Genomic DNA, 25,575 nt, shown 5'->3' with positions numbered 1-25,575 from the left:
ATCACATCTACATGTTAGTTTGTCAAAGTCAAGCTAGCGTAGTTGACCTACTTTCCACTCCCCTGCTGTTTTTCTCTCTTTTAATCTTTTTACTGACCTTAGTTGTTGTAGTATGAAAGCACTGCGTACCTTTTTCTTTTATATCTCAGGTGTACATTTAAGATTTAGCACATTATGTTGATAACTAAATAGCTAAAACCAATGCTAGTTATGGTTAGCAAGCAGCTTTTAGCCGTCCAGCAGGAAGCAGGGGTCCATAGAGTCTATGTTGTTTTATTTCCGGTTCTGATTTCCTGTTCGTCTTTTCTTAGGTCACCATCCCAAGGCCGCACCAGATACGATGCGACTGCGTAGAGTGTGTTTCCAGTTCAGAGGTGAGTCGATGTTTCTCCGTTTGGAAACCGCTGTATGGTTTCTGATCTGGAGAAAATGAATTTACTAAATAAAATAAATCTCACTCTTAATTCTGTCTCTTTAAAACGTAAAATAAAATAAGTTTTGTCTTCTGTTTTAGTAGGAAAGTTATCAGTTGTATCCTAGTTGTGAGATTTCCATTGAAGTAGCTGTTTTCCATCACACCAAACTAAGACAGCCTACAGTACACTGTATCAGTGATCAATTAAAATTATGATGAATTTTGATTATTAATATTTTCTGAAGGCCAATGACTTCATGATCCATTTTATATATGGTTCCTGCTATGTGTAGTTTTGTTGTTTGTTTTATTTATTGGTTTTTTGGTTCCTGTGTTTCATTTTGGATATTTAAAATATCTTCTGGTTCCGGTGTTGAGTGTTCCTTACAAAATTCAAGTTTATTGGTTACTTGGAGAACAAACTTGTTTTCTTAATCCACGGCAGGTCGACAGCCTTCGACATTCCCGGTCTCGACTCAACATCTACAAGGCGCTGGCGTCGCCGTCTCTCATCGCGCTGTCCAGTGAGGATCCCATCCTCACTGCCTTCAGACTGGGCTGGGAACTCAAAGAGCTGAGCAAGGTACGGAAATCAACTCCCATTACTACACAGTATACGAGTCTAAACTAACGCCATTGTGAAGGAATGACTCCGCCCCCAGACAGCTTTTTATCTGGTGGCGGTGTTATGCTAATGAGATTTCAGTCTGGTCAGTTCTGAGCTTCTTTCAGAATGAGCCTCTGTCACTTTAAATCCAAGTAAGTTCATCTTGCATTCAACGTTCATTTTAAAATGGCTGCATTTATACAAATGTGAACTTTGAAAAGCAGAAGTGGAGCCTCCTGCACAAAAAAACAGGAAAGCAGCAAGTGATTTTCTGGATGGTTAGTCGACAACAAAGCACTTGTCTTTCCCAGCAGCAGGTGTACAGCGCATACAGCGGGAAAACCAGCTGACCAAACATGCTGCAGCTCTGCTTTGGTTGCTAGGTGACGGACTGGGATTTGCTGGGGTTGCTAGGTAACAGCCGAACTAATTTTCCAGGCACCAAAAAATGATTGGGTGTTTTTCAGGGGTGTGAAACTTATTTTATTTTTGATTCAAATTATGATCATAAATGCTCTTAAAGGGCCAGTTGTGCCAGAATATATCGAAGACCTGTTCACAAACTGTTAAAATATCAATGAATTATTAAGATTAAATAATATTACTGAACATCTCTTCAGTCCTTCCACGATTTCGTGATACTTTTTGTGATTTTTTTTGTACTAAAAATCAGTGTTTGTGGCACTAATTTTGAAATATTATTTATGACAATAAAAACCACTTTTTATTACTCACTCTGTAGATCATGGACTATAATCTGACAGCAATTAAGGCTGAGGCAGCTGTTTAGGACAAGGAAGTTTTTGACAATTTTTGAGAAAAATGTGCTTTAAATTCCCAAATATGTTTAAGCGCAAAAAAGTGCGGAATTTGTTGATTTTGTGTTAATTTCCACCATAATTCTCCTGGAGGGACTGATTGACATAATTTGGCAGTAAACAGATAAAAACTGAATATATTTGATTGATAACATAATGTTTAAGCACACTAAGTGTTTAATCTAGACTCTAGAGGGCCACATAAACATCTACGGCGGGCCGGATTTGGCCCCCGGGCCTCCAGTTTGACGCATGTGTTGTAGATAACAAGAGCAGACATTTTTCTTTCTGCAGTGAAAGCTTTCCTGTCAGAAAACATCCTTCAATCAATCAATCAAGTTTATTAGTGTAGCCCATTTAAGCAACAAGGCAGTTCAAAGTGCTTTAACACGAAGGTACAAATTCATACAGAAGTCATTTTGCCAAGTGCCGTCTTTACACATCAAAATATTGAGTTCTGTTTTATTGATTATGGTTGAAAACCAACTCTAGACAGGAGGGTTTTAGTCCAGATTTAACTCAGTGTTTCGGCTGTTTTCCAGGAGTTTGTTCCAGATTTATAGTGCATAGAAGCTGAATGCTGCTCCTCCATGTTCTTATTATTAAACACTTTGCAGTCAGCATCAAACCCCCAAAGCAGAAAATGGTGGACGGCTTCAACCCCGCTGCTCGTGTAACATGAAATGCCCCACGTTCCAGGTGGAGAACGAGTTTCGCCAGGAGTACGAGGAGCTTTCCCAGCAGTGCAAGCGATTCGCCAAAGACCTCCTGGATCAGGCCAGAAGTTCCCGCGAGCTGGAGACCATCCTGAACCACAGAGACAACGACCAGAGCGAGGAGCTGGACCCCAGGCAGTGCCACGACTTGGCCAAGCTCAAGCTCGCCATCAAGTACCACCAGAAGGAGGTAGGGACTCATCAGAGCCCAAGTGGTTTGTGTTTCCATGTCTGGAGGGCTGCTGCTTCACCGCTAGGCTTGATCTTTTGCCTGTTTTGTTGTTAAACACTGCGGCGGAGTAATGGACTGAGCTAGCGGTTGTGTTTTTGCATAATTAGCCTTCATTTCCAGGCTGGACGTTAAATGTCAGTGTATACGTTCTTCTCTTACATGGTGCCCTGATGGCTGTGCTGCCGGTTTTATGGCCCCACTGTGCAGTTTTCCATTGAGTAGGTTTAATGAACTAAATGTTACATTTCTCATCTAATTTGCTCCAACTGGATAGCAAATTGTTTTTAAATGTCAGTTCAGTGACCATATTGTAAGATGAAAGTAAGTGAGCAGTTATCCACCCGGCGCCTGACCTTCTCACTTTATTCACCGAATGAGGTTTATATGAAGTATACTAGTTTTAGCAAAACAATAATAAACTTTTAAACTGGAAAGTGCAGCTTCATAGCAGTCGATGTAAATGCTGGACAAATTTTGGAGCCCTAAGTGTAAAATCTATTGCTTTTTTTTTTTCAATAAAAAAAATCACTTTTTCTCTGGTTTTTAAAAGGATGCTATATCACAGGAAAATACACAACTAGTATTTTGGGATCGGTTTTGTGTTTTATGCTGCTGTCTTGGTCAGGTCACATTTTTAATCTGACTGAGTGAATTTTCTGGTTAAATGAAGGACACACACATTTAGGTTAAGTTTTCTATTGCTTTCACGCATACAGTCAATGAGGAGTCATCATCCTGGTGCGTTGAGTTTGAAATACAAAAGTAGTTTGACACACAGCACTTAGACAAACACAAAAAACTTAATAAAAGCTATTAAAGATGAATCTGATTATTGCATGATAGCTTGAACACTGTGAAGGTTCAAAAAAGACCCGAAACACTGACCTTGGGAGTAATTTATTAAAACGGGCAGAGGTGGACAGCAATCATTAAAATGTTAGTTCTGTTAACTGTAAAACGTGATACCAGCATGGTATTTAGCAGAAGCTAATGCTAAAGCGCTATACCAGCATGGTATTTAGCAGAAGCTAATCCTAAAGCGTCATACCAGCATGGTATTTAGCAGAGGCTAATGCTAAAGCGCTATACCAGCATGGTATTTAGCAGAAGCTAATGCTAAAGCGCTATACCAGCATGGTATTTAGCAGAAGCTAATCCTAAAGCGTTATACCAGCATGGTATTTAGCAGAGGCTAATGCTAAAGCGCTATACCAGCATGGTATTTAGCAGAAGCTAATGCTAAAGCGCTATACCAGCATGGTATTTAGCAGAGGCTAATGCTAAAGCGCTATACTAGCATGGTATTTAGCAAATATGTCAAGATAGTTGCAGTAGAAACTAGACCAGACATATTTGGTGGGATGTTGTGTTTTTTAGTTTGTAATGTCAAAGGAGAGCTGGTTGTCCCGTTCCTTATGTTCCCATTTATCTGGACAAAAGATAAGGGCTCAAAGATTGAAGACGTTTCCTCCAAAAGAAAAGTTATGGTCTGATGAAACCAAGATTCCTTTGACGAAACGGAAACAATCACTATATTGTTTTAAAAACCTTTGTGATATTATTCACAGAAACGGTTTTTAATTGTTGCCAATAAACCAATTGGCAAAAATACGTCCCAAATACCAGAAACATGGTGGAACCTTTTGTCGTTTTCATTCATCAATTCTCTAAAATGGGAATCAAACAGGAAAACCATTGAAGCTCAATGGGACCTGCTGCGTTTTTCAAAGCCTTCAGTATATTTTCCTTAGGAAGCAGAGAGCAAAGAGGGATGGAGAGGAATAATGAGCTGGATACAAAACCAGCAAACACAAAGCTGAGACTTAATGGGAGTAAAATGAGGAAGCAGATGAATCCAGTGAGGTGGAGACGTGATGGGATGGAGCTGGTGAACAGAGCAGAGTTGGAAACGAACCCCAAGGCGGTCCGTGTCTCTGCTCTTCCATCTCCATGCCGGCTCCCTGCTGCTTCCAGCTCTCTGCAGCAGACTGATCCTGCCAGACAGATGAAAGCCGGAGCAAGAGGCGGAGACGGGGAATGACAGGGACGAATCTGGGATGTACTCGAAGGGAAAGCATCAAATCTAGAGTTTTCCTTCTCAGGAGCAGATGGTGAAGGTAGAGCGCTGACGAGCAAGAAATGGAGGTCTTCCTCCATAAATGTTAGAAAATATATGATCAGGAAATACAGATTTAGGCAGATGTATGGTCCAGATTATACTGAGTTCATCTCAGTTCCTTAAGTTTTGAGCTTAATCTGTAAATTTTAAAAAGGGTTGAGGTGTACACTGCAAAAACACTCAATCCTACAGAGTATTTTATGTCTAATTTCTGGCACAAATACCTTAATACACCTGAAATGCAGCAAACATGCAACAGTTTAATGAATCAAAGCAGAACAGATTAGTTAGTAGAACATCTTTGATTGGATTTTTCTCTTTTGTCCATCATGAACGATCCGTTTAAATGAATAAGTAATTTGAACTGCTTCTTTCTCGGTCAGCACTCTGCTGGCCTCTAATGGGACTGGTACTGGCGTCCCATTACGACCCAGTTAATGGCAGGCCTGAGCTTTAGTTGGTCCAGGATTCTTCTTTAAGCATCATGACTTTGGCAAACAGAATAAAGGCACAAAAAATTTACAAAATGTAGCAATAATGAGTCTGTTTTGACTAATTTAAATATTCTAGATGGATGGATGAGCGTTGGGATCCAAAGAGGCAGTATTATGTGTTTTCCAGAGACATAAATCTGTTTTCTTTCACTATCACATTGTTATAAAAATGCTGTAAATATCAAATATAACTTTGTAATAGGGCACCTGTGAATTCGGTCTCTGTCTCTTTAAGAGGCTTGTACAATATCCCATTATTATTACATTTCCAATCATTCTTAGGACTGTTGAACTGATAAGTAGTTTGTATGATGAGCTCAGTAGAGGAGTAGCTCCACCGGCTGTTTGCTGATGGCTGCTGCCGCTAGTCTGGAGGAGCTGAGTGGAGAAGGGTTGTTTGACGATTCTTAAAACATGCATGAAAGAATCAAATCAACTCTCCAGAACAACCTTAAAACGTGATATGAAGCTTAAAAAGGTTGATTTAACCTAAAACAGCCCCTTTATTTAACTGTTGGATTTGAAACTAAAATCAAAATTTCTTTAATCAAATGATTGGAAAATTTATGAAAATGTGAATTTGGAAAAGCAGAAGTTGGATTACGTAAAGGTAATTCTGCAAACTTCTTCCATGACTATTAATGTACTTCAGGATTCATCCTATAAATTACAAACGTTGCAGTTGAACTGCATTGATTTACATTTACCGTAACAAAACGCTGATTTCTAACTTGCACTGGAAGCGGTTTGAATGTTCTGTGGCGTCGCTGCAGCAGACTGCAGGTAATCTGCAGCGAGAAGGTTTCAGCAGTCGGTGATTTAATTTAATCAGAGCCGTGCTTCCATGAAGTCCAGTTCGCAGAAACTCGGAGGGAGTCGATGAGCAGTCTGCCTTCCTGCTGCTTCTCTTCTGCAGGCGAACAACGCGCCTCGCTGCGAGGCACATCCCGGCTCTTTGTGCAAGAAGCTCTCAGACAGCTCAGAGTCTGATTTCTTTAAAAACATTCGGCGGTATCCTCGATTCAGAGCTGTAAATAAGAAATGCTTCCAGCTTCTGCGCAGAGGAAAGGTTGGGAGGGCGGCTGTCAGCGGCTAATAAGGCATTAGAGGACGGAGAGAGCAGGCAGGAGCCGCTGACGAAACTGCTGTGAAATATTTGAGAGAGGAAGAGCTGGAGGTTCATATCTGAAACTGGAAATATGTCAAAACCTGTCTGAAAATGTCAGTTTCTTTTTACTCGTTATGAGTCAGACTGCTAAAACGTTTCTTAACGAGCACAAAACTGTGTGACGGACAAAATGTTTCTAATCAATTAGAGGAAATAAGCGACGGCAGTCAGTAAAAATCTCCCAAGTCGGAGACGAGTGATGAAATGAATTTTGGGAGAAGTTGGAGAGAAGAGACGAATGTCACGGAGGAAATGAGTCCGGGGAGCATAACGCTGTATCATTAACTATCCCATTACTGTTCTGCTGCTCTCTGTTGTTTTTTAATTGAGGGAATGAAACGGTTCAATAAAACGGTTCCCTGCAAAAGTTTTCAGACGTCCAGAAGTTCCTGCTGCTTCTGCTGTGAGAGCTAAATATTCACACAACCCAATTTTGGTTTCATTTTTGTCCAAAGAAGTAAACTTAACATTAAAATCTGCTCAGGTTTCCATTTCAGAATGAATTATTGAGTTTATGAGGAAGAGTCAGCACCGTAAATGTTGATACATTCCATAAATTTGATGCATTTGCTAATTTAGTAAAAGCCCAGTAAAACCTTTGGAATGTTTTCAGTTTATTTATTGGTAAGGATAAAAAAGTGCAAACATTTCTGCACATTGGTGTCCTGAAAGTTAAACTCCAAGAGGTTCTGGGATACATTCGCATCCGAATGCGACCGAAATCCGATTTAGTTCTGATGTTTTAGAAAATCCGATCTGTGCCGCGTCCACATGTGGAGCTAAAAATCAGATACGTGTCCGAAAGTTTTCAAAGCGTCGCATTTTATCCGACTTTAACATAAATTATGTAAAACATGCGTCAAAATTCTGCACCAGAAATCAGTAAATCAGGAGATAAACAATGAATTCATGAAAGAAATCTGAGTCAGTGAAGTGAATCACATCGCAGTCCCACCGCTTGGCTCCAACGGTTCACAAAGTTTACACTGTAAAACATCTGAGCTGCATTTAGTTGTATCTACTATCTTCTGCTCTTTAAGTTAAATAAATTCATCAAGTTTTAGATTTTCAACCTAAATCTTTGAGTTTGTGAAAGATAAACTCACAGCAGTGAGTTGTGTTAACTTTTTATTAATTTGAATAACATAAGTTTACAGGTTAGCACTTAAAAAACTGAAGGAAGAAAAAAACAGGAGTAGGAACTATTTCCCAGAATGCTTAGCGGCGTGTTTCTGTATCCTGAGATGGGAATGAGTTGCTCTGATCTGATTCGTGTTTATTTTAGTGTTCTGCATATTTTTGAGCTGAATTCATTGAAATATTTAATAAAATTAATTATTGGATCAGAAATTTGGCTCATGCCCCTTAAAACAAGAATTTAAATGATTCAAAAGTGAAATAAGTATTTATTCTTATTGATATACTGAGTGAAAATAGTCGAGAGATGCGTCTCTTTAACTTTCTTTCTTGCATATTGTGAAATAATTATTTGGTTTAAATTGCAGCATTAAGTTAAAACTCACAATCCAAGATTAATGAACTCAAAAAACAACGTTTCTCTTGTTGTTGAATCAATTCATGAACTTTAATCTCTGAGTTAAAACCAAAACTATTTTCTTGTTGACTTTATTTGCATTTTTTAAGGCAGCAGGTGGATTTTTATTTTCAAGTTAAACCACCTTCTAATGTTTTACAGTGTGCTGTCAGCAGGTAAATGTAAAAACTGTGTGAGGAAAACCTAACAGGAACTCCATTCTCACATGTTGGTGTATTTATCAACGGTTAACTTTAGTCTCTACTAGTAGAGATTATTCTTCCAAACATTATAATAAAAATCCTTTACAAACATTAAAAAAGACACAAAACATTCAAACAAACTGTTTCTACACTGGTGAGTGAAACCAGCTGAAACTGGGACAATAAATGCAGCTGATGGTCTCACATGTTTCATCATCAGAGTCAGCACATTTATATGATTATCCCTAAAAGCCTGGCATTGTTAATGTGACACACACACACACACACACACACACACGGAGCTAAACCGCAAACCGGAGAGCAACGTGAAACGGGAGCGTTGGGAACGACGGGAAGCTGAAGACGGAGCGCAGAGTGAGGCTGTTCCATGTGAAGGGCTTATGTAAGCGTACCGACGCCGTTCGTCTCCGGAGACCGCCGCAGATCCTCCATGCGCGCACAAACACAAATTATCTAGACACAGGACACACACTCAAAAGTCAAACGTGGCGTTATTAATCCTGTTGGATCAGGTTCCCATCAAACAATCCATCTGAATTAGCTTTGAAAAGAGATTTTTTTTGGACATCTATTTATTAAAATGGTCAATAATTGGTATTAAATGACCTCTGAATGAATTATTCTCGCAGGAAACAATTTTATTGTCTTGCTTTTAGCTGTAAATTCGAGTTAAATCAGTTTGTAGAAACCAGTTTTCTGTTTCGTCTCACACTTTTTCAACCTCCATGCATTAATTTGCTGAACATGAACACAAAGTGGTGCATAACGGTGAGCTGGAAGGAAAATAATACATCATTTCAATTATTTATTTGCAAATTAAAGTCTGACAAACAGCTCCTTTTACTCTGATGACCCTAAATAAAATGTCGCCTAATTAGCAAACACAGCACTCGATTGATTAGAGCTGCAGCTAATGATTACTTTAGTAATCAATTATCCTGTCAATTATTTGGCCGATTAATCAAATAAAAATTTATCAGTTTCTGCAGATTATTTAACCGCTACAATATTAGATAAAAAGACCCAATAAGTAAGAAAATAAACATTTTATTGCCTAAAAAATCCAATAAAATAACATTCCTTTAATTTATTCTTCCTCAGTTGTACATTGATCAATTTATGTATTAATCGATTATTAATGTGATAACAAAAGATGCTTCACACGAGATTTTTTCTCTTAAATCTGAAAATTTTTAAAAGAAAACTTCCTTCCACCCAACCTGATAGGTTCAGTAATTAACCAATTAATTCAGTCCTACTAATTAAACACCAACAAATAAAAAATAAGTTACAACTCTGTTTACATTCCTGCTGGTATTTATTTGAAGATCTGTTTTATTTTCATAAATAACAGAGTTTGTTGTTTTAAATGCATTTTTATTTCTTTTAATCATCCAACTCAGTGATCAATTACTTTGATTATGTAACGGAAATCCAAATCCGTGACAAAGCTTTGAAATGAAACGCTGGACGCTGATTCAGGGCTGAAAGTGGCGTTTTCTCCGTCTGGTTCCGTCTGGGTCCGTCCTGGACCATCCGGTTCCGTCTGGGTCCGTCCTGGTCCGTCTGGTTCCGTCTGGGTCCGTCCTGGACCATCCGGGTCCGTCTGGTTCCGTCTGGGTCCGTCCTGGACCATCCGGGTCCGTCTGGTTCCGTCTGGGTCCGTCCTGGACCATCCGGGTCCGGCTGGTTCCGTCTGGGTCGTAGATCTGAGTGTTTCTGTGCTGCAGTGTGAGACCGATCAGCATTCTCCAGAGGGATCAATGCAAATTACATCTTCAATAAACTATCCATGACTCTCTGCGATCAATACATGTGGCTCCACACACACACACACACACACACACACACACACACCGCGCACACACACGTGCACACACACACACACACACACACACAGCTCTGCATTCCAGTCGCTGCCTCTTCTCTAAATTTTCCTCTTTGCTTTTCTTTCATCTTTTTCTCAATAAAGTTTTTGCTTTGACTCAGCAGTTTCCCCAGTTTCTTAGTAACTAGTTACATTTACTCGGTTACATTTACTCAGTTACATTTACTCGGTTACATTTACTCGGTTACATTTACTCGGTTACATTTACTCGGTTACATTTACTCTGTTACATTTACTCTGTTACATTTACTCTGTTACATTTACTCGGTTACATTTACTCGGTTACATTTACTCTGTTACATTTACTCTGTTACATTTACTCTGTTACATTTACTCTGTTACATTTACTCGGTTACATTTACTCGGTTACATTTACTCTGTTACATTTACTCTGTTACATTTACTCGGTTACATTTACTCGGTTACATTTACTCTGTTACATTTACTCTGTTACATTTACTCTGTTACATTTACTCTGTTACATTTACTCGGTTACATTTACTCTGTTACATTTACTCTGTTACATTTACTCGGTTACATTTACTCGGTTACATTTACTCTGGTACATTTACTCTGTTACATTTACTCGGTTACATTTACTCGGTTACATTTACTCTGTTACATTTACTCTGTTACATTTACTCGGTTACATTTACTCGGTTACATTTACTCTGTTACATTTACTCTGTTACATTTACTCGGTTACATTTACTCGGTTACATTTACTCGGTTACATTTACTCCAGGAGCTTTTTGGAAAAAACGTACTTTAGGAGTATTTTTACTACACTGTACGTTTTACTTGAGTAATTTATTATGAGGTTTTTCTACTCGAGTAAAATGTCTGGATTTTCTACCCACTAAATGAAAAACGTGTTTTAACCAGAAAGTCACCAGACACAGACACACACCTGTAGGTTTGATTACAATTTCATAAGTTTTTTATTGAAAGAAACTGATTTGGAAACATTTTCTTGATATTTTTTGTTACTTATGTGAAAATTTTAGTCATTTTTGTCCTTAAAATACCAAAATTTCCACTCAACTTTATATTTTGGTCCATGTGATTATGTAATTGTTAAATATTAAATGGATGATAATTTGATCGGTTTCTCTTTTTTACTCTTGAACGGCTACAGTTTGACATTTACTTGAATAAAAATCTGCAGAATTAGCGCTTCTCTTTCCTCAGTGCCATCTTTGTCCACCTCTGTTCACCTGAACCAGTTTCTACCCAACGTCTAAATCGCTTCACACGCTGCTTACCCATAGTGCCGAATAAAACGTCTGATTGGCTGTTTGACTCACAGGATGTCATGAAGTTGGTCCAGCTGGCTGGCAGGAAGGTGTAGGAAAGAGGCCGATACTCTTCGCAACACCTCTGCAGAGGCTTGTGGGCCGCTCCGGATTAATGGGAAGATAAGTGTGAAAAAGAGAAGAACAGGGGAGGACTGGAGTGTGTGTGTGTGTGTGTGTGTGTGTGTGTGTGTGTGTGTGTGTGTGTGTGTGTGTACTTGTTTTACCTGCCGCGTGGGGACTTCAGCCTGACTCTGTGCATACACGTGGGGACCTGATGACACGTGGGGACCAAATTTGAGGTCCCCACCGGCACAACCCCATTTTCAAGTAGAAAATGGTGTATAAACATGCCTGGTGAAGTTTTCCAGGAAGTCCCCACGAATTCCATTCCAAGACAAAATGTGTGTGTGTGTATAAGGGAACCGCCCCTAGTGGTCACACAGATTATTGCAGTCCCCATTAGGCTAGGTGTTCCGGAACAGTGCGTCACCATCTGCTCACTCTCTAGCTCCCTCTATTGGTCGGTCAGAGGTTTTGCAATTTATTGGTGAAATTAAACTTTAACTTTAAAAATGTAATATTTTTAACTTATTTTTTTACATTGTGGGATTAATGGAGTATTTTTCATTTAATTTATTTTATTGCAATTTAAAGTGAAGTTTACCAGTATTTACTTTTTTATTTAATTTATTGCAATAAATTAAATAAAATTTATTACAATAAATAATAATAAATTTATTGTAATAAATAAATTTATTATTTATTATTATAAATATTAAATAAGCAGCTTAGCTCAAAGCTGCGCTCTTAGCTTTGAGAAGCTAAGTGCACACACACTATTGAAACTCAAGTTAACTGGCAAATCGTAAAGAGCTGAAATTTGGTACATCGGTAGGACCCACTGAAACAAGAAAAAAAGCCTTTTGGAGGAAATGTTGCCATTTTGGGTCAAATTTTTTGGCATTTTTGACTTTTCATACATGTCAAACTTCAACAAACTCCTACAGATTCTGAGCTATCTTCAAATTTGGTCAATATGACATTAAGGCAGTGGTTCTTAACGTGAGTTCATTCGAACCCCAGGGGTTTGATCAGTCGGTCTCAGGGGTTCAGTGGAGCCTCTGCCGCACTGATTGAAGAAGCTCCACTTCTCAGCATGAATTTGAACTTGTGTCTTTTATTACTTCAGCAAAGCTCACAGTTTTTACCAAATTCTGTACCAAATTCTTTTCGGGGTTGCTACTGCCTCTAGTGGCATGGGGGTGGTAACATAATTACTCAGTCAGCCTCCTGCAGTGATTAACAGGCAGAAGCAGCTGTTGGAGCTGATCTGATTATTGGGTGAAGGAGTGAGGAGTGAAATTGTTTTTGTACCGCAAATTAACGTTTTATTTTAAGTCAACTCAGAGATTATTTTTTGTTATTTTTATAAGCAAAAGAAACTCCTTTGAAACAGGAAAAGTCTCCCCAAGTGCTTTTTATTGTTTTTGAATGAGTCGAAAACCTCCTCCTGAGGGACTACTCTGGTATTTTTGTTTTCTGGACCTTTGTGATGCAAGAGTGGCCATAACAAGTACAAAAACCTTCACCGACGACTTGAAGAAAAGCGCAAAGTTGTGGGATCCAGCCGATCACTCACAGAAGAACAAAGAAAGCAGCCAGCGGGCAGTGAGTAAAATCAGCTGATTGAGTTTATGAATGAAAGTGCAGCTGCGCTGCAGAGAAACAATCAATCGCCACAGAAAGCAAAGTTGTGGATTTTGGAAAAGAATTGCAACAAAAAAGGATGTTTATGGATGAACTTATTTGAAAGTGAAGGGATTGTGTGATCATTAACAATGTCTGACCCTGACACTCCGCCTGCGTCTGAGGACATATTAAAGGTGTGCGTTCTTTCGCGCAGAGGCAGATTGGGAGCCTGCACTAGAAGGATTACATTACTAAATCAGAATACTGCAAAGTCTTTATTTATTATTAATTTTTCATTCTCTTAAGAATGTAGAGCTAATTAAATGATCTAAACAAGACCTTAAAGTGGATCCAGTTTCTCTCGATGGTCAACCTGTTGAAATTGTGGCAAATTTTAAATACCTTGGGTCGTTCCTGGACAGTCAGCTCAACTGAAAACACTGACTATATTTTGAAGAACTGTTATCAGAGACTCTACCTTTGAAGAAGACTTAGTGATCTTCGGGTGACCCAAATAGACTCTAATTGGGTCACCCCCTATGTCTTGAATTTTGAAAAAAATAATTTTGTTTATCACTACATAAGGGTTCAGCGAGTGCGCATATGAATTTGATGGATTTGGTACCTCAAAAAAGGTTAAGAACCACTGCATTAAGGTGTTGGGGAGTAATGATTATCAATTTTTTGTTTTTGTTTTTGTGGATGTTAAAGGGGCATGGCCAGGCCTTAACTTTGAGCTTCATACCATAAATTTGGAAAATCTATAAAGAAAGACTGATTTATACCAAACAATGAGTGATCCATGTGGTATGCCAAATGATACTATTTGGTCATATGATGACATAAATGCACACCCTATCAGAACAAGAAGTCTGTTTTTTTCCTTTGAAAGTTCCATTTCTGACTCCCTTGATCTAATCAAGATGATACTGAGGCAGATACCAGATAAATTGGTCTTACTTGCTTTAAAGCTCAACAAGTTTACACTGGAAGGTGACTTCCCCATGCCCACACAATATAGCAAGCCATTGCCATTCATTTGGCTCTAAATTCCACATATTTCAGCCAAGCAGCACCAAAGTCACTAGGGAGAATGGACATGTCTGGCACATTCCGCATCATGGCGTTTACCATAAGCGAAAGAACATACTGAGGGTGGTGTTTGACTGCACATCCTCATTTCAAGGAACCTCTCTGAACAAGAAACATCTCCAAGGTCCTGATTTAACAAACACCCTGATTGGGGTACTGTTAAGGTTTCGCCAAGAAGCAATCACTGTTATGGCAGACATTGAGGCAATGTTTTATCAAGTTTATGTTGATGAAAAGGACAGAGACTTTCTGAGGTTTCTGTGGTGGCCAGAAGGGGACATTAGTAAACCTCTTAAGGTTTACAGGATAAAATTTCACCTCTTTGGTTCAGTATCACTGCTGCTGACAACCAGAAACATTATTCTGATGAGGTTATCAAAACCATTAAAAGTAACTTATGTAGATTGTTTGCCTCTGATCAGTGGCAACAGAGAACCCTCCAGGACCCTGCTGAGGGTGTAGAGCTGGTCCAGTGTTCCACGACCAGGACGAAAACCACACTGCTCTTCCTGAATCCGTGGTTCGACTATCCGACGGACCCTCCTCTCCAGAACCCCTGAATAGACCTTACCAGGGAGGCTTAAGAGTGTGACCCCTCTGTAATTGGAGCACACCCTCCAGTCCCCCTTTTTGAACAGGGGGACCACCACCCCAGTCTGCCAATCCAGGGGAACTGCCCCCGATGTCCATGCGATATTGCAGAGACGCGTGAGCCAACACAACCCTACAACATCCAGAGCCTTAAGGAACTCCGGGCGGATCTCATCCACCCCCGGGGCCCTGCCACCGAGGAGCTTTTTGACCACCTCGGCGACCTTGTCCCCAGAGATTGGAGAGCCCGACCCAGAGTCCCCAGGCTCAGCTTCCTCAACAGAAGGCATGTTGGTGGGATTGAGGAGGTCTTCGAAGTATTCCGCCCAACGGCCCACAACGTCCCGAGTTGAGGGGACGGGGTCAGCAGCACACCGCCCCCACTATAAACAGTGTTGGTGCTGCACTGCTTCCCCCTCCTGAGACGCCGGATGGTGGACCAGAATCGCCTCGAAGCCGTACGGAAGTCTTTCTCCATGGCCTCTCCAAACTCCTCCCATGCCCAAGTTTTTGCCTCAGCGACCACCTGAGCCACATGCCGCTTCACCCGCCAGTACCCATCAGCTGCTTCTGGAGTCCCACAGGCCAAAAAGGCCCGATAGGACTCCTTGACAGCATCGCTCACCGAAGGCGTCCACCAACGGGTTCGAGGGTTGCCGCTGCGACAGGCACCAACAACCTTTGCGGCCACAGCTCCGATAAGCCGCCTCGGCAATTGAGGCACGGAACATGGTCCACTCAGACTCAATGTCCCCTACCTCCCCCGGAACGTGTTCGAAGTTCTGCCAGAGATGAGAGTTAAAGCTCCGTCTCACAGGGGACTCCGCCAGACGTTCCCAGCAGACCCTCACTATACGTTTGGGCCTGCCAGATCTGACCGGCTTCCTCCCCCACCACCGGAGCCAACTCACCACCAGGTAGTGGTCAGTGGACAGCTCCGCACCTCTCTTCACCCGAGTGTCCAAGACATACGGCCGCAGATCCGATGAAACGACGACAAAATCGATCATCCAACCTGCGGCCTAGGGTGTCCTGGTGCCAAGTGCACATATGGACACCCTTATGTCCATCATGGTGTTCATGATGGACAATCCGTGATGAGCACAGAAGTCCAATAACAGAACACCACTCAAGTTCAGATTGGGGGGGCCGTTCCTCCCAACCACGCCCCTCCAGGTCAGTACCCCCTCTAAGGACTCCAAGAGGGGTGGGTAATCTGAACTGTTGTTCGGCCCATAAGCACATACAACAGTCAGAACCCTTACCCCCACCCATAGGCGGAAGGAGGCTACCCTTTCGTTCACCGGGGTAAACCCGGTGAACAAGTATGCCCACTCCTGCCCGGCGCCTCTCACCGTGGGCAACTCCAGAGTGGAAGTACGTCCAGCCCCTCTCAAGGACACTGATTCCAGAACCAGAGCCATGCGTCGAGGCGAGGCCGACTATTTCTAGCCGACTATTTCTCAGCTTGAAGTAACCTCAGATTGAAGTAGCTGAGAGTAACCTCTCAGCTATTTCAAGCTGAGAGGTTCTACCCAGAACCTCTCAGCCTCGCACACTGGCGCCTGTTCCTTCCCCACCAGAGAGGTGACGTTCCATGTCCCAAGAGCCAGCTTCTGCAGCCGAGGATCAGACCGCCAGGGTCCCCTCCTTCGGCCGCCGCCCATTACACATTGTACCCGACCCCTTTGGCCCCTCCGACAGGTGGTGAGCCCATTGGAAGGGGGACCCACGTCTCCTCTTCGGGCTGAGCCCGGCCGGGCTCCGTGGGTAAAAGCCCGGCCACCAGGCGCTCGCCATTGTGCCCCACCTCCAGTTGTATTGTACCTCTATTGTTGTATATTTATTTATTTATGTATGTATGTATTTATTTGTTTTGCTTAGACCCTCCTCCTGCAGTGATTAACAGGCAGAAGCAGCTGTTGGGGCTGATCTGATTGTTGGGTGAAGGAGTGAGGAGTGAAACAGTTTTTGTACCGCAAATTAACGTTTTATTTGAAGTCAACTCGGAGATTATTTTTTGTTATTTTTATAAGTAAAAGAAACTCCTTTGACACAGGAAAAGTCTCCGTGAGTGCTTTTTATTGTTTTTGAGTGAGTCAAAAACCTTCTCCTGAAGGACTACTCTGGCATTTTTGTTTTCTGGACCTTTGTGATGGAAGAGTGGCCATAACACAGAGAGAATACCCTCCATGGATAAAGGAGTTGGAAACTAAAATAAAAAAGGGTCACACTAGAGGTGGTGGCTTGGTGCAGCTACTTCAAGCTCAATACCCAGAAGACAGTGGAGTTAATGATAGACTTAGGAAAGTCACAGACCCATCATCCCCTCTCAGAGTCCTTTCTATCTCCAATTTGGACTCATTCTGCTTCCTGGACATTACCATCATCCAGGACTTCAAGTGGGAGCCAACCATCAGCTCCTTTATCATAAAGGCCCAGAACAAGTTGTTCTAGCTATGGCAGCTGAGAGAACTCAAACTGCCAATTGAGTGTTGGTGCAGTTTAACACAGACATCATCAAGTCCGTCCTCACCACCTCTGTCACTGGGTACAATGGAACCACAACCAAGGACAAACCTAGATTACAACACATCATGCATACTGATGAAAAGGTGATTGGGTGCAACCTCCAACATTTACATGACCTGTACTTCAGGGATGTAGGTCGTGCAGGTTGGATTGCGACTAACACTTCTCAAGAACAGCTTCTTTACCTCAGCCATTAGACTGTTAACAATAGATAATTGAATGTTGCATAACACTGCCACTTTATCTACCTGCTATTCTGCACATGCATACATATTTTTACTTTTTAGTCATATTTTGCATCAATATATCAAAGCAATTTCCTAACACATGACCCTGTATACTAGCAATAGCAATAAAAGTGATTCTGATTCTTCATGCGACAAGTCTGACGTTCTATCAAACAGTTCTAGGAATGGGGTACTGTTCTATCCCATTGTGTGCTAGGGGAATGGTATGACTGAAAGAAACAGGAATCTTAATAAAATGGTAAACATAGCAGTTCTATGTCTGGAAATTGAATTAAAACTAATTGAATAATTCCTAAAGAGAAAGTATTTCACTCCATGTTCATTAGTCAAGTCAAACAGGTCATGTTTAGGCCTGCTTAGTAGAAATGACGGTATTAGGTGCATTAAGTGCAGAAGCTTTCTGCTGAACACAATCCTTTATTTGCTCTTTGTTTTATGTAAAGCATAAAACAAAGAGCAGTGTTGTCCATCATTTTAAGTGACTTGCCCATACAAAATTTAACAGAAATAAAAATCTTATCCACATATTTATCCACATGTAGTATAATAATAGTAATATATAGTAGTATAATAATATAATAGTATAATAGTAATCTTATCCACATATTCATCCACATATAGTTTTCCTTATCTACAATAGGCCTCCACCCAATTTCTCTGTAATGGCTGCCATCTCACACACATCCTGAAATTTGACGTCCCCACCTCACCCATGCCCATCCCCCCTCAACATTCCCTCCATGGCCTGGAGGGAAACATGCTGAACTATAAAGTATAGCATGTTTGAACTTTTTAAGGAAAATGCTTGGTTGACAATAAAGAATGGTGGGAGAAGAGAAATAAAGAATCCGCATGCAACTCAAGCAGGTTGACTGGCTCACATTTCCTCATATAGTTTTTCTTATGTACTATAGCCATCTACCCAGTTTCTCTGTAATGGCTGCCATCTCACACACTTCCTGAGATTTGACGTCCCCATCTCACCCATGCCCATCCCCCCTCAACATGCTTGGTTGAAGATAAAGAATGGTTGGAGAATAAAAACAATCAGTATGCTAATCAAACAGGTTGACCACCTCACATTTCTTCACTTTCTTTCAACTTTCCTAATTTATATATTTATTTTTCCACATCCTGTTTTTCTGATATGCTATAGCCTCTATCCCCAGTCTCTCTGTAATGGCTGCCATCTCACACACTTCCTGAGATTTGACGTCCCCACCTCACCCATGCCCATCCCCCTCAACATGCTTGGTTGAAGATAAAGAACGGTGGGAAAATAACAAAATCAGTATGCTAATCAAACAGGTTGACTGGCTCACATTTCTTCAGTCACTTTCTTTCAACTTTCCTAATTTATATATTTATTTTTCCACATCTTGTTTTTCTGATATGCTATAGCCTCTATCCCCAGTCTCTCTATAATGGCTGCCATCTCACACACTTCCTGAGATTTGACGTCCCCACCTCACCCATGCCCATCCCCCCTCAACATTCCTCCATAACTTGCTCTCAAACTTTGCAGAATTGACTGGTGTTGAACCTACAAAATTTCCATTACAAAGAATAATTTTGTCTCCTGAAGCATTACTGTGGGAGATAATAAAATGTAACTTATTAATTTCATAGTTTTAAAACTTAATTGATGGCGCGGGAAAGTTGTGACGCCAAAGTTAAGGTGTCATTAGTTATTAACACAGGGCTGGGCCGTCAACCTCAGCTCAATGCTTTTTGCAACCAAGCAGAAACTCCGGCGTGTGCCGGAGGAAAAATCAAGCGCTCCTTTTTGACTACTGCACACCGAAGGAGGGGATTCATGCTAACACATCCGAGGAATGAGGAGCGACGTATGACGAGGATTGATCTAAAAAAATGGTAAGATTATAGTTATCTTAATGGACTCCTAGTTTTTATCCATTATATCACTCGGTCAGATATACTTTTAAATGCTGTTTAAACGTGTTGATCTGTAAAAACTGTTTCAATTGTGCTTCACTTGGATGGCTAGCTTACATTAGCCTAGTACAGCTAATAAGAAACATGCATGTTTTATATTTTATTTATTGATGTGCAGTCTTACAAGAAAAATAAAAATAAAAGTGATAACCTAAAAAATATATTAAAATATGACTGCTCAAAAAAAAGACTCAAATGCAAAATATAAAAAGCTAAGTTAGCAAATTGCAAACCTCATAAAGCAGAAATAATGAAATATGCACTATTTTCAGTCACCCTGCTTGTGTGATTGAAGAGGGTTTTTGCTTTTTTGCATGTGTTTTGAATGGAGAGACGATAGACATGAGGATCTAAAACATGAGGCTGAAGTAAATGGATACCTTGTGGGTAAAGGTTGATTCTGCTGGGAGGGGGGCCTTCAGGGCACATTACACCAGACTACATTCTCTTTAGAATAATAAAGGTTGGGATATTTGGGGAAGAGCTGTGAATTAGAAACTAACTTCAGCATCATAACTTTAGTTGAGGGGAAGAGAGTGAATCTGCTTTGTTAAAATGAATTTCAGGGCTTTGACACATTTATAATCATTGAATGTTTGGGGGGGGGGGTTTCCAGGAAAATCCCAACCAGAGATGCAGATCCAGTGATGGGAGTGACGGCTGTTCCAGTTTAAAAGGTGAATTATCTCAGGGAAAGATGCATTAGCCCACAGTGTTTTTCCCACTTTTAAATTGTTTTTGCATAACTGTTTCAGCTAAATTAATGTAACCTGTGCATAACCGCACAGGTAAGAGAAGGGAGGTGTGCAGGGGCAGATCTAGCAAAATATTTATGGGGTGACAAGAGGAGGGCAGGGATTTTTTCAGGGGTGGCAGCATATGCCAGTATCTAAGTATGAATCTAGATAGAGATGTGCCAATACCGTGATCGGCGATCACCGATCATACACTTTTTCACGGAAATCGGCCGATTATGATCGATGGCCGATCGATCGGCACACCTCTAATAGATAGATAATATGTCTCACTCTCACATTTGTCATCTCTGACAGCGGGAGATGTTTTGGTAGGACCCAGTTCAACTGCTTTCCTTTATACATTCATCTGTTATTGACTTCTTATAGCTTTGCTAATTTTATTTAGTAACAGTCTAGTTGTTCCTTTAGTTGTTCTTCTAGTTGGGGAAATCATATTTTATTTATCACTGCAGGAGGGTTCAGTGAATGCGCATATGAAACTGGTGGGTTTGGTACCTCAAAAAAGGTTAAGAACCACTGTCTTGCATATAAATGTCAAATAATTTAAAGCCTTTTAATTTATGTATGCTGAAACCATTATGTCAAATTTAGCAGCAATGATAATCTCAATAAACAAATGGTGGTCTGTGTTAAAATATTAGCATTTATGGGGCCTCTGAAGCTCTGGGGGCCCAATGGAGCTGCTGACTTAATTTGGATTTAACAGAAGTGGACAGAATTGATATTCATTTTAATTGTATTTTTTGATTAGTTGTTTTTAAGACTAGTTGTGGGTTTATATAGCAGTTCAATGATGATGTTTTCCCATAACATAATTACCCAGTGATATTTTTACTTTTATTGTCAACTTAACATCTTTTAATACAAAAAACACGGTGGACCGCCTGGGCACCCGACCACCGGGTTTAGCAAGTTTTCTGGGGGAAACCCTGCATGTTGAAGTATAAAATCAATGTGCATAGTTTGTGTCATTTAACCTACAGTTAATAGGTCAGATTAGGTGAAAATGGATATCATAGTCCAAATGTAATTTGCTGCGGTCAGTACCTAACTCCTGTGTGGGTGTCTGATTTTTAACTGTCAAATTTGGACACAGCAGAATATTAGCTTTTGGTGTATTTGTGACAGATCCGGGTGGATCACTTCATGGTTAGTATTAAATATATAAGTAAGGCTTTTGCTTTATTTGTCCTCCCACCCCCTCTGTTAAGTGCTGTGTTTTCATATTATGCACCATGAAATGCAGAATCTCCAGTGTAATCTGATGGAGCCTGTACACTTTTGATGCTGTTAATATGTGACATATTTGGGATTTCTAAATACCTTCATGAAGTTGAAGTTGACTCTGTAGCTCTGTATTAAGTTGTAACAGCTAATTTAGGCATTTTACTGTTAACTTGTCAATTTTTAGGAGTTGAAACAGTCATCCGATGAGAGCGACGATACCGTCATCCTTGGTCCAACACCAGCTGAAGTACGGGACACGAGCGTGCCTGAGCTCACAAGAACTGATTGTAAGTTTATCTATAAATATCATAGTATTACACTTTTTTTAACTGATGATTGTAGATGTTTTGATTTTTATGCTTGTTTCTGTATTTATCATCAGAAATAATTTCCCAGAGAACAAAAAGTCATGGGAATAGAAATTATTTTCACAGGCGTCTAAGAAAAATGCAATGAACATTCAGGTTAACATCGGTAGGCCTAACAGCAGCCAATCAGAGTGGAAAAAATATTATTATTTTGTGCCATTTTCTAGTTGTTAAATATTCCACAAAATGAGGAGATAAAAGATGAACAACATGCCAGTTTAAACTTTGGACTATTTGCAAACCAACTGAACTCTGCAGCATTAAAACATGGATAGAACTGTAACTACATTAATCATAACTCTTCTTCTGTTCAATGTTTGTCAGTTTCTTGTGGTGCAGCTCTGTGCTGCCTTCAGGAGAATGGGACATCAGAGCATCATCCATAAAATTTCACCCAAATGGCATTTACTGTGCAAACCAGAGCTTTTAGTGGAAAAACAAAAGTTCCTTTTAATGCCACACAAATATGAGACAGAAATATGGATTATTTCTTTATATAGACCTGTCTATTGATTATAGATTAATAGTTTTACTGAACAGAAATTACAAAGAACAAATCTGGTTCTTCATCAAATCCTAATGAGTCAAACTGAAAGTGTCATGGAGTCACTGAACACCACCATGACATTAACACTGACATGAAAATAATATTGAAGAAATAAATATATCAAATATAATTAAAAACATAAATAAGTGATAAGTTATTTACTGTTATGGTCTGTAAGATATATTTATTCTCAATATTAGATATGGTCTCAGCAAACCCATGGCACTTCAACAATATTATTTTACCTTTTATCTGGAAATAGTGTGTTTATTCTTGCCATACATCCTATGTATTAATTATTGATCGAAAGGTCTTGCCATACCAGTTTATTCCTCTGTATTTACTTTAGTTTCTTAGTTTATTCTTGCATTTTGTTCTTCATTAATTTCCATTTAGTTTCCTTTGATTAGTATTGTCCTCTCTTGGTTTATTGCTATGTCCACTTTAGTTTCTTTTCTGTTTCTAGATTTATTTTATCATTTATTGATGCTCAGTAATCTTCACTCATCACCTGCTGCGCTGCCTAATCATCATGTTTCACATCATGTGTTCATTTTTCACTGTTCAGCGTCGGATTCTGTTTTTATGCCATAATTCACATCTCTGCCAGCATGCCTAGGTGGGCCCCATGTGGGGAAAAGGAGGGCAGACCATGTGGGTTTGTCCGCGGTTTCCACAATGGCCCGGCATGGGTTTGCCCATGTAGGGCCCATGTAGGGCCACAGCCCACATGGGCCATACATGGGCAAACCCATGTGGGCCCCCACCATATAGGGCATGTAGGGCCCATGTGGGCTGTGGCCCTACATGGGCCCTACATGGGCAAACCCATGTGGGTCCATTGTGGAACCCGCAGACAAACCCATATGGGACCCATATATCAGCCCTCCTTTCCCCCACATGGGGCCCACCTAGGCATGCTGGCAGGGTACCTGCTGATGCTTTTTTAAGGACTGGTGAGATTAATGTTTTCACTCATTACTAGTTGTCAGCTTCATCAGTGGCAACTATTACAGCTGACAACTGACCCTTTAATATTAAATACTTTACTACAGCTGTGATTAAAAAATGTTTTTGTGATAGCTTTATAACTTGCCCTGTCACACAGACTGAAACCTTTTTTCATTGAAGAACACTTATGTGCCCCTAATTATTTTTCAGGCCCACCACAAAAGAAGAGACTCAAGTGGAGCCAAGAAGAAATTCAGGCGGTGGAGAAAACGCTCATGGACTGTATTGAATCTGGAAAGGTTCCTGAGAAAGCCCAGTGTACAGTCATGGCCAAAAGTTTTGAGAATGACACAAATATTATATTTTCACATGAACTGCTGCCCTCTGGATTTCATGTGTCAGATGTTTTCATCACATACAGAAATACAATTGCAATCATATTATGAGTAACAAAAGCTTTTACTGACAGAATGAGTTAATGCAGCAAGTCAGTATTTGCAGTGTTGACCCCTCTTCTTCAGAACCTCTGCAATTCTCCCTGGCATGCTCTCAATCAACTTCTGGACTAAATTCTGACTGATAGCAGTCCATTCTTGCACAATCAATGCTTGCATTTTGTCAGAATTGCTAGGTTTTTGTTTGTCCACCCGTCTCTTGATGATTGACCACAAGTTTTCAATGGGATTAAGATCTGGGGAGTTTCCAGGCCATGGACCCAAAATCAAATATTGCTGTTAAGCTGATCACTCTTTATAACATTCTGGAGTACATGCAAATTGCCATTATAAAAACTGAAGCAGTAGACTTTGTAAAAATTAACATTTGAATCATTCTCAAAACTTTTGGCCATGACTGTATGAAGTGCATTGAAACCTCGCCAGTGGCCCTCAAGGACAGGACATGGCAAGGGGTTAAATTCTATGTGAAAAATCGCATAGATGCGTTAAAACGAGAGACTTTCAAAAGAAGGTAAGCGTTGACTTTTTTGGTACTGTTAAAGAACCTGATCATTTGTTAGTGCCATTACCACCCCGGATCTGTTTGGAGTTTCTGCCAGTTTTGAAGTTCTGAGACAGCTGTAGTCAAGTTTTGTAATCCAAGTATGTATGCATACTTTCATAGAAGAGGAAGTTTGTATGTTAATGTTTATGGATGCAAATCAATGAATCCATTTCATATATGTATATCCATGTTGAATTGTACTACGTATATCTGGAAATTGTGTAATAAAATGGTTCACATACAACCTGAAAATGCAGTCCAATATTGATGGTTGGCTTTAAGCAGGTTACCAGGAACTTAAAATATCATTAAACAAAAACAAATCTAATATAATGCAGTTTATTGACTTAAAACAACTAGGATTGCTCATATTTAACAAACTGTGTTCACAAAAATTACACAGTGCCACCTGGTGGTAGTTGGTGAAGGACAAGTCCCCACGTGCACCCAAAACCTGACAGATTTTTGATTTTCTAAACTTTATAAATTTTTATGTTAAAGATGATATTTCATGTTCCAATGTCCCTAAAAAAAATCCAAACCTAAAATGGAGTCTTTAGCTCATTTAGAAAGTTGAGTCCCCACGCGTAACCACCTAGTCACTCGCTAAAAATGGTCCTCACGTTTCACCTAATACAAGTATGTGTGTGTGTGTGTGTGTGTGTGTGTGTGTGTGTGTGTGTGTGTGTGTGTGTGTGCGTGCGTGCGTGTGTGTGTGTTCTGGTGGGCTGCTGTGCTCGTTTCTATGTAGGTGTGTGCTGTTTATGTGGATAGTTTGCTCAAAGAAAAGCTTTTTGTCTTTTTGAGTCTCGGTCCGGTTCAGTCTGACTAAAAATTGGTCCTAGAAAAGGTGCAAAAATACTAAATCTGCCTGCAGAATCTCTCAGTTCTTTGATTTCACATATGAGGACAATAACAATGAGCAGAAATAAATAAATTATACATATTCCTTACTGTCAGAGTTTAAGCAATCTGAGGGAAAAACAAGTAGATCTGCAACTAACAGATCATTGGAAGCAAAGGAAGCGAAAAAAACTCAGACCCAAAGGCTGATGTGTTGATTAGTTTTTGGATTAACTGATTAATTGGAATCAGATGAAG

At 40.2% G+C, this 25,575-nt stretch overlaps 1 protein-coding gene and 1 long non-coding RNA gene across 2 annotated transcripts in view; both read left to right on the top strand.

Annotated features, from left to right (window-relative positions):
- trpc5a (transient receptor potential cation channel, subfamily C, member 5a) overlaps positions 1-25,575 on the top strand; it is a 131,113-nt gene that overhangs the window by 56,434 nt on the left and 49,104 nt on the right. Inside the window, exons 6-8 of the mRNA XM_088016255.1 lie at positions 312-374; positions 861-998; positions 2,540-2,746. Coding sequence (XP_087872381.1) covers positions 312-374; positions 861-998; positions 2,540-2,746 — 408 coding nt within the window. The remainder of the gene's footprint in view (positions 1-311; positions 375-860; positions 999-2,539; positions 2,747-25,575) is intronic.
- Positions 11,291-24,726, top strand: LOC148154185 (uncharacterized). The gene is made up of 3 exons (XR_015766272.1): positions 11,291-20,298; positions 21,791-21,893; positions 23,683-24,726. It is a non-coding gene; the product is annotated as an uncharacterized LOC148154185 (long non-coding RNA).

Source organism: Poecilia mexicana, unplaced genomic scaffold (assembly GCF_051168715.1).
Source record: "Poecilia mexicana isolate PSO_F unplaced genomic scaffold, ASM5116871v1 scaffold_18, whole genome shotgun sequence".
Classification (NCBI taxonomy): domain Eukaryota; kingdom Metazoa; phylum Chordata; class Actinopteri; order Cyprinodontiformes; family Poeciliidae; genus Poecilia; species Poecilia mexicana.
This window is presented reverse-complemented; position numbering and strand designations above follow the sequence as displayed.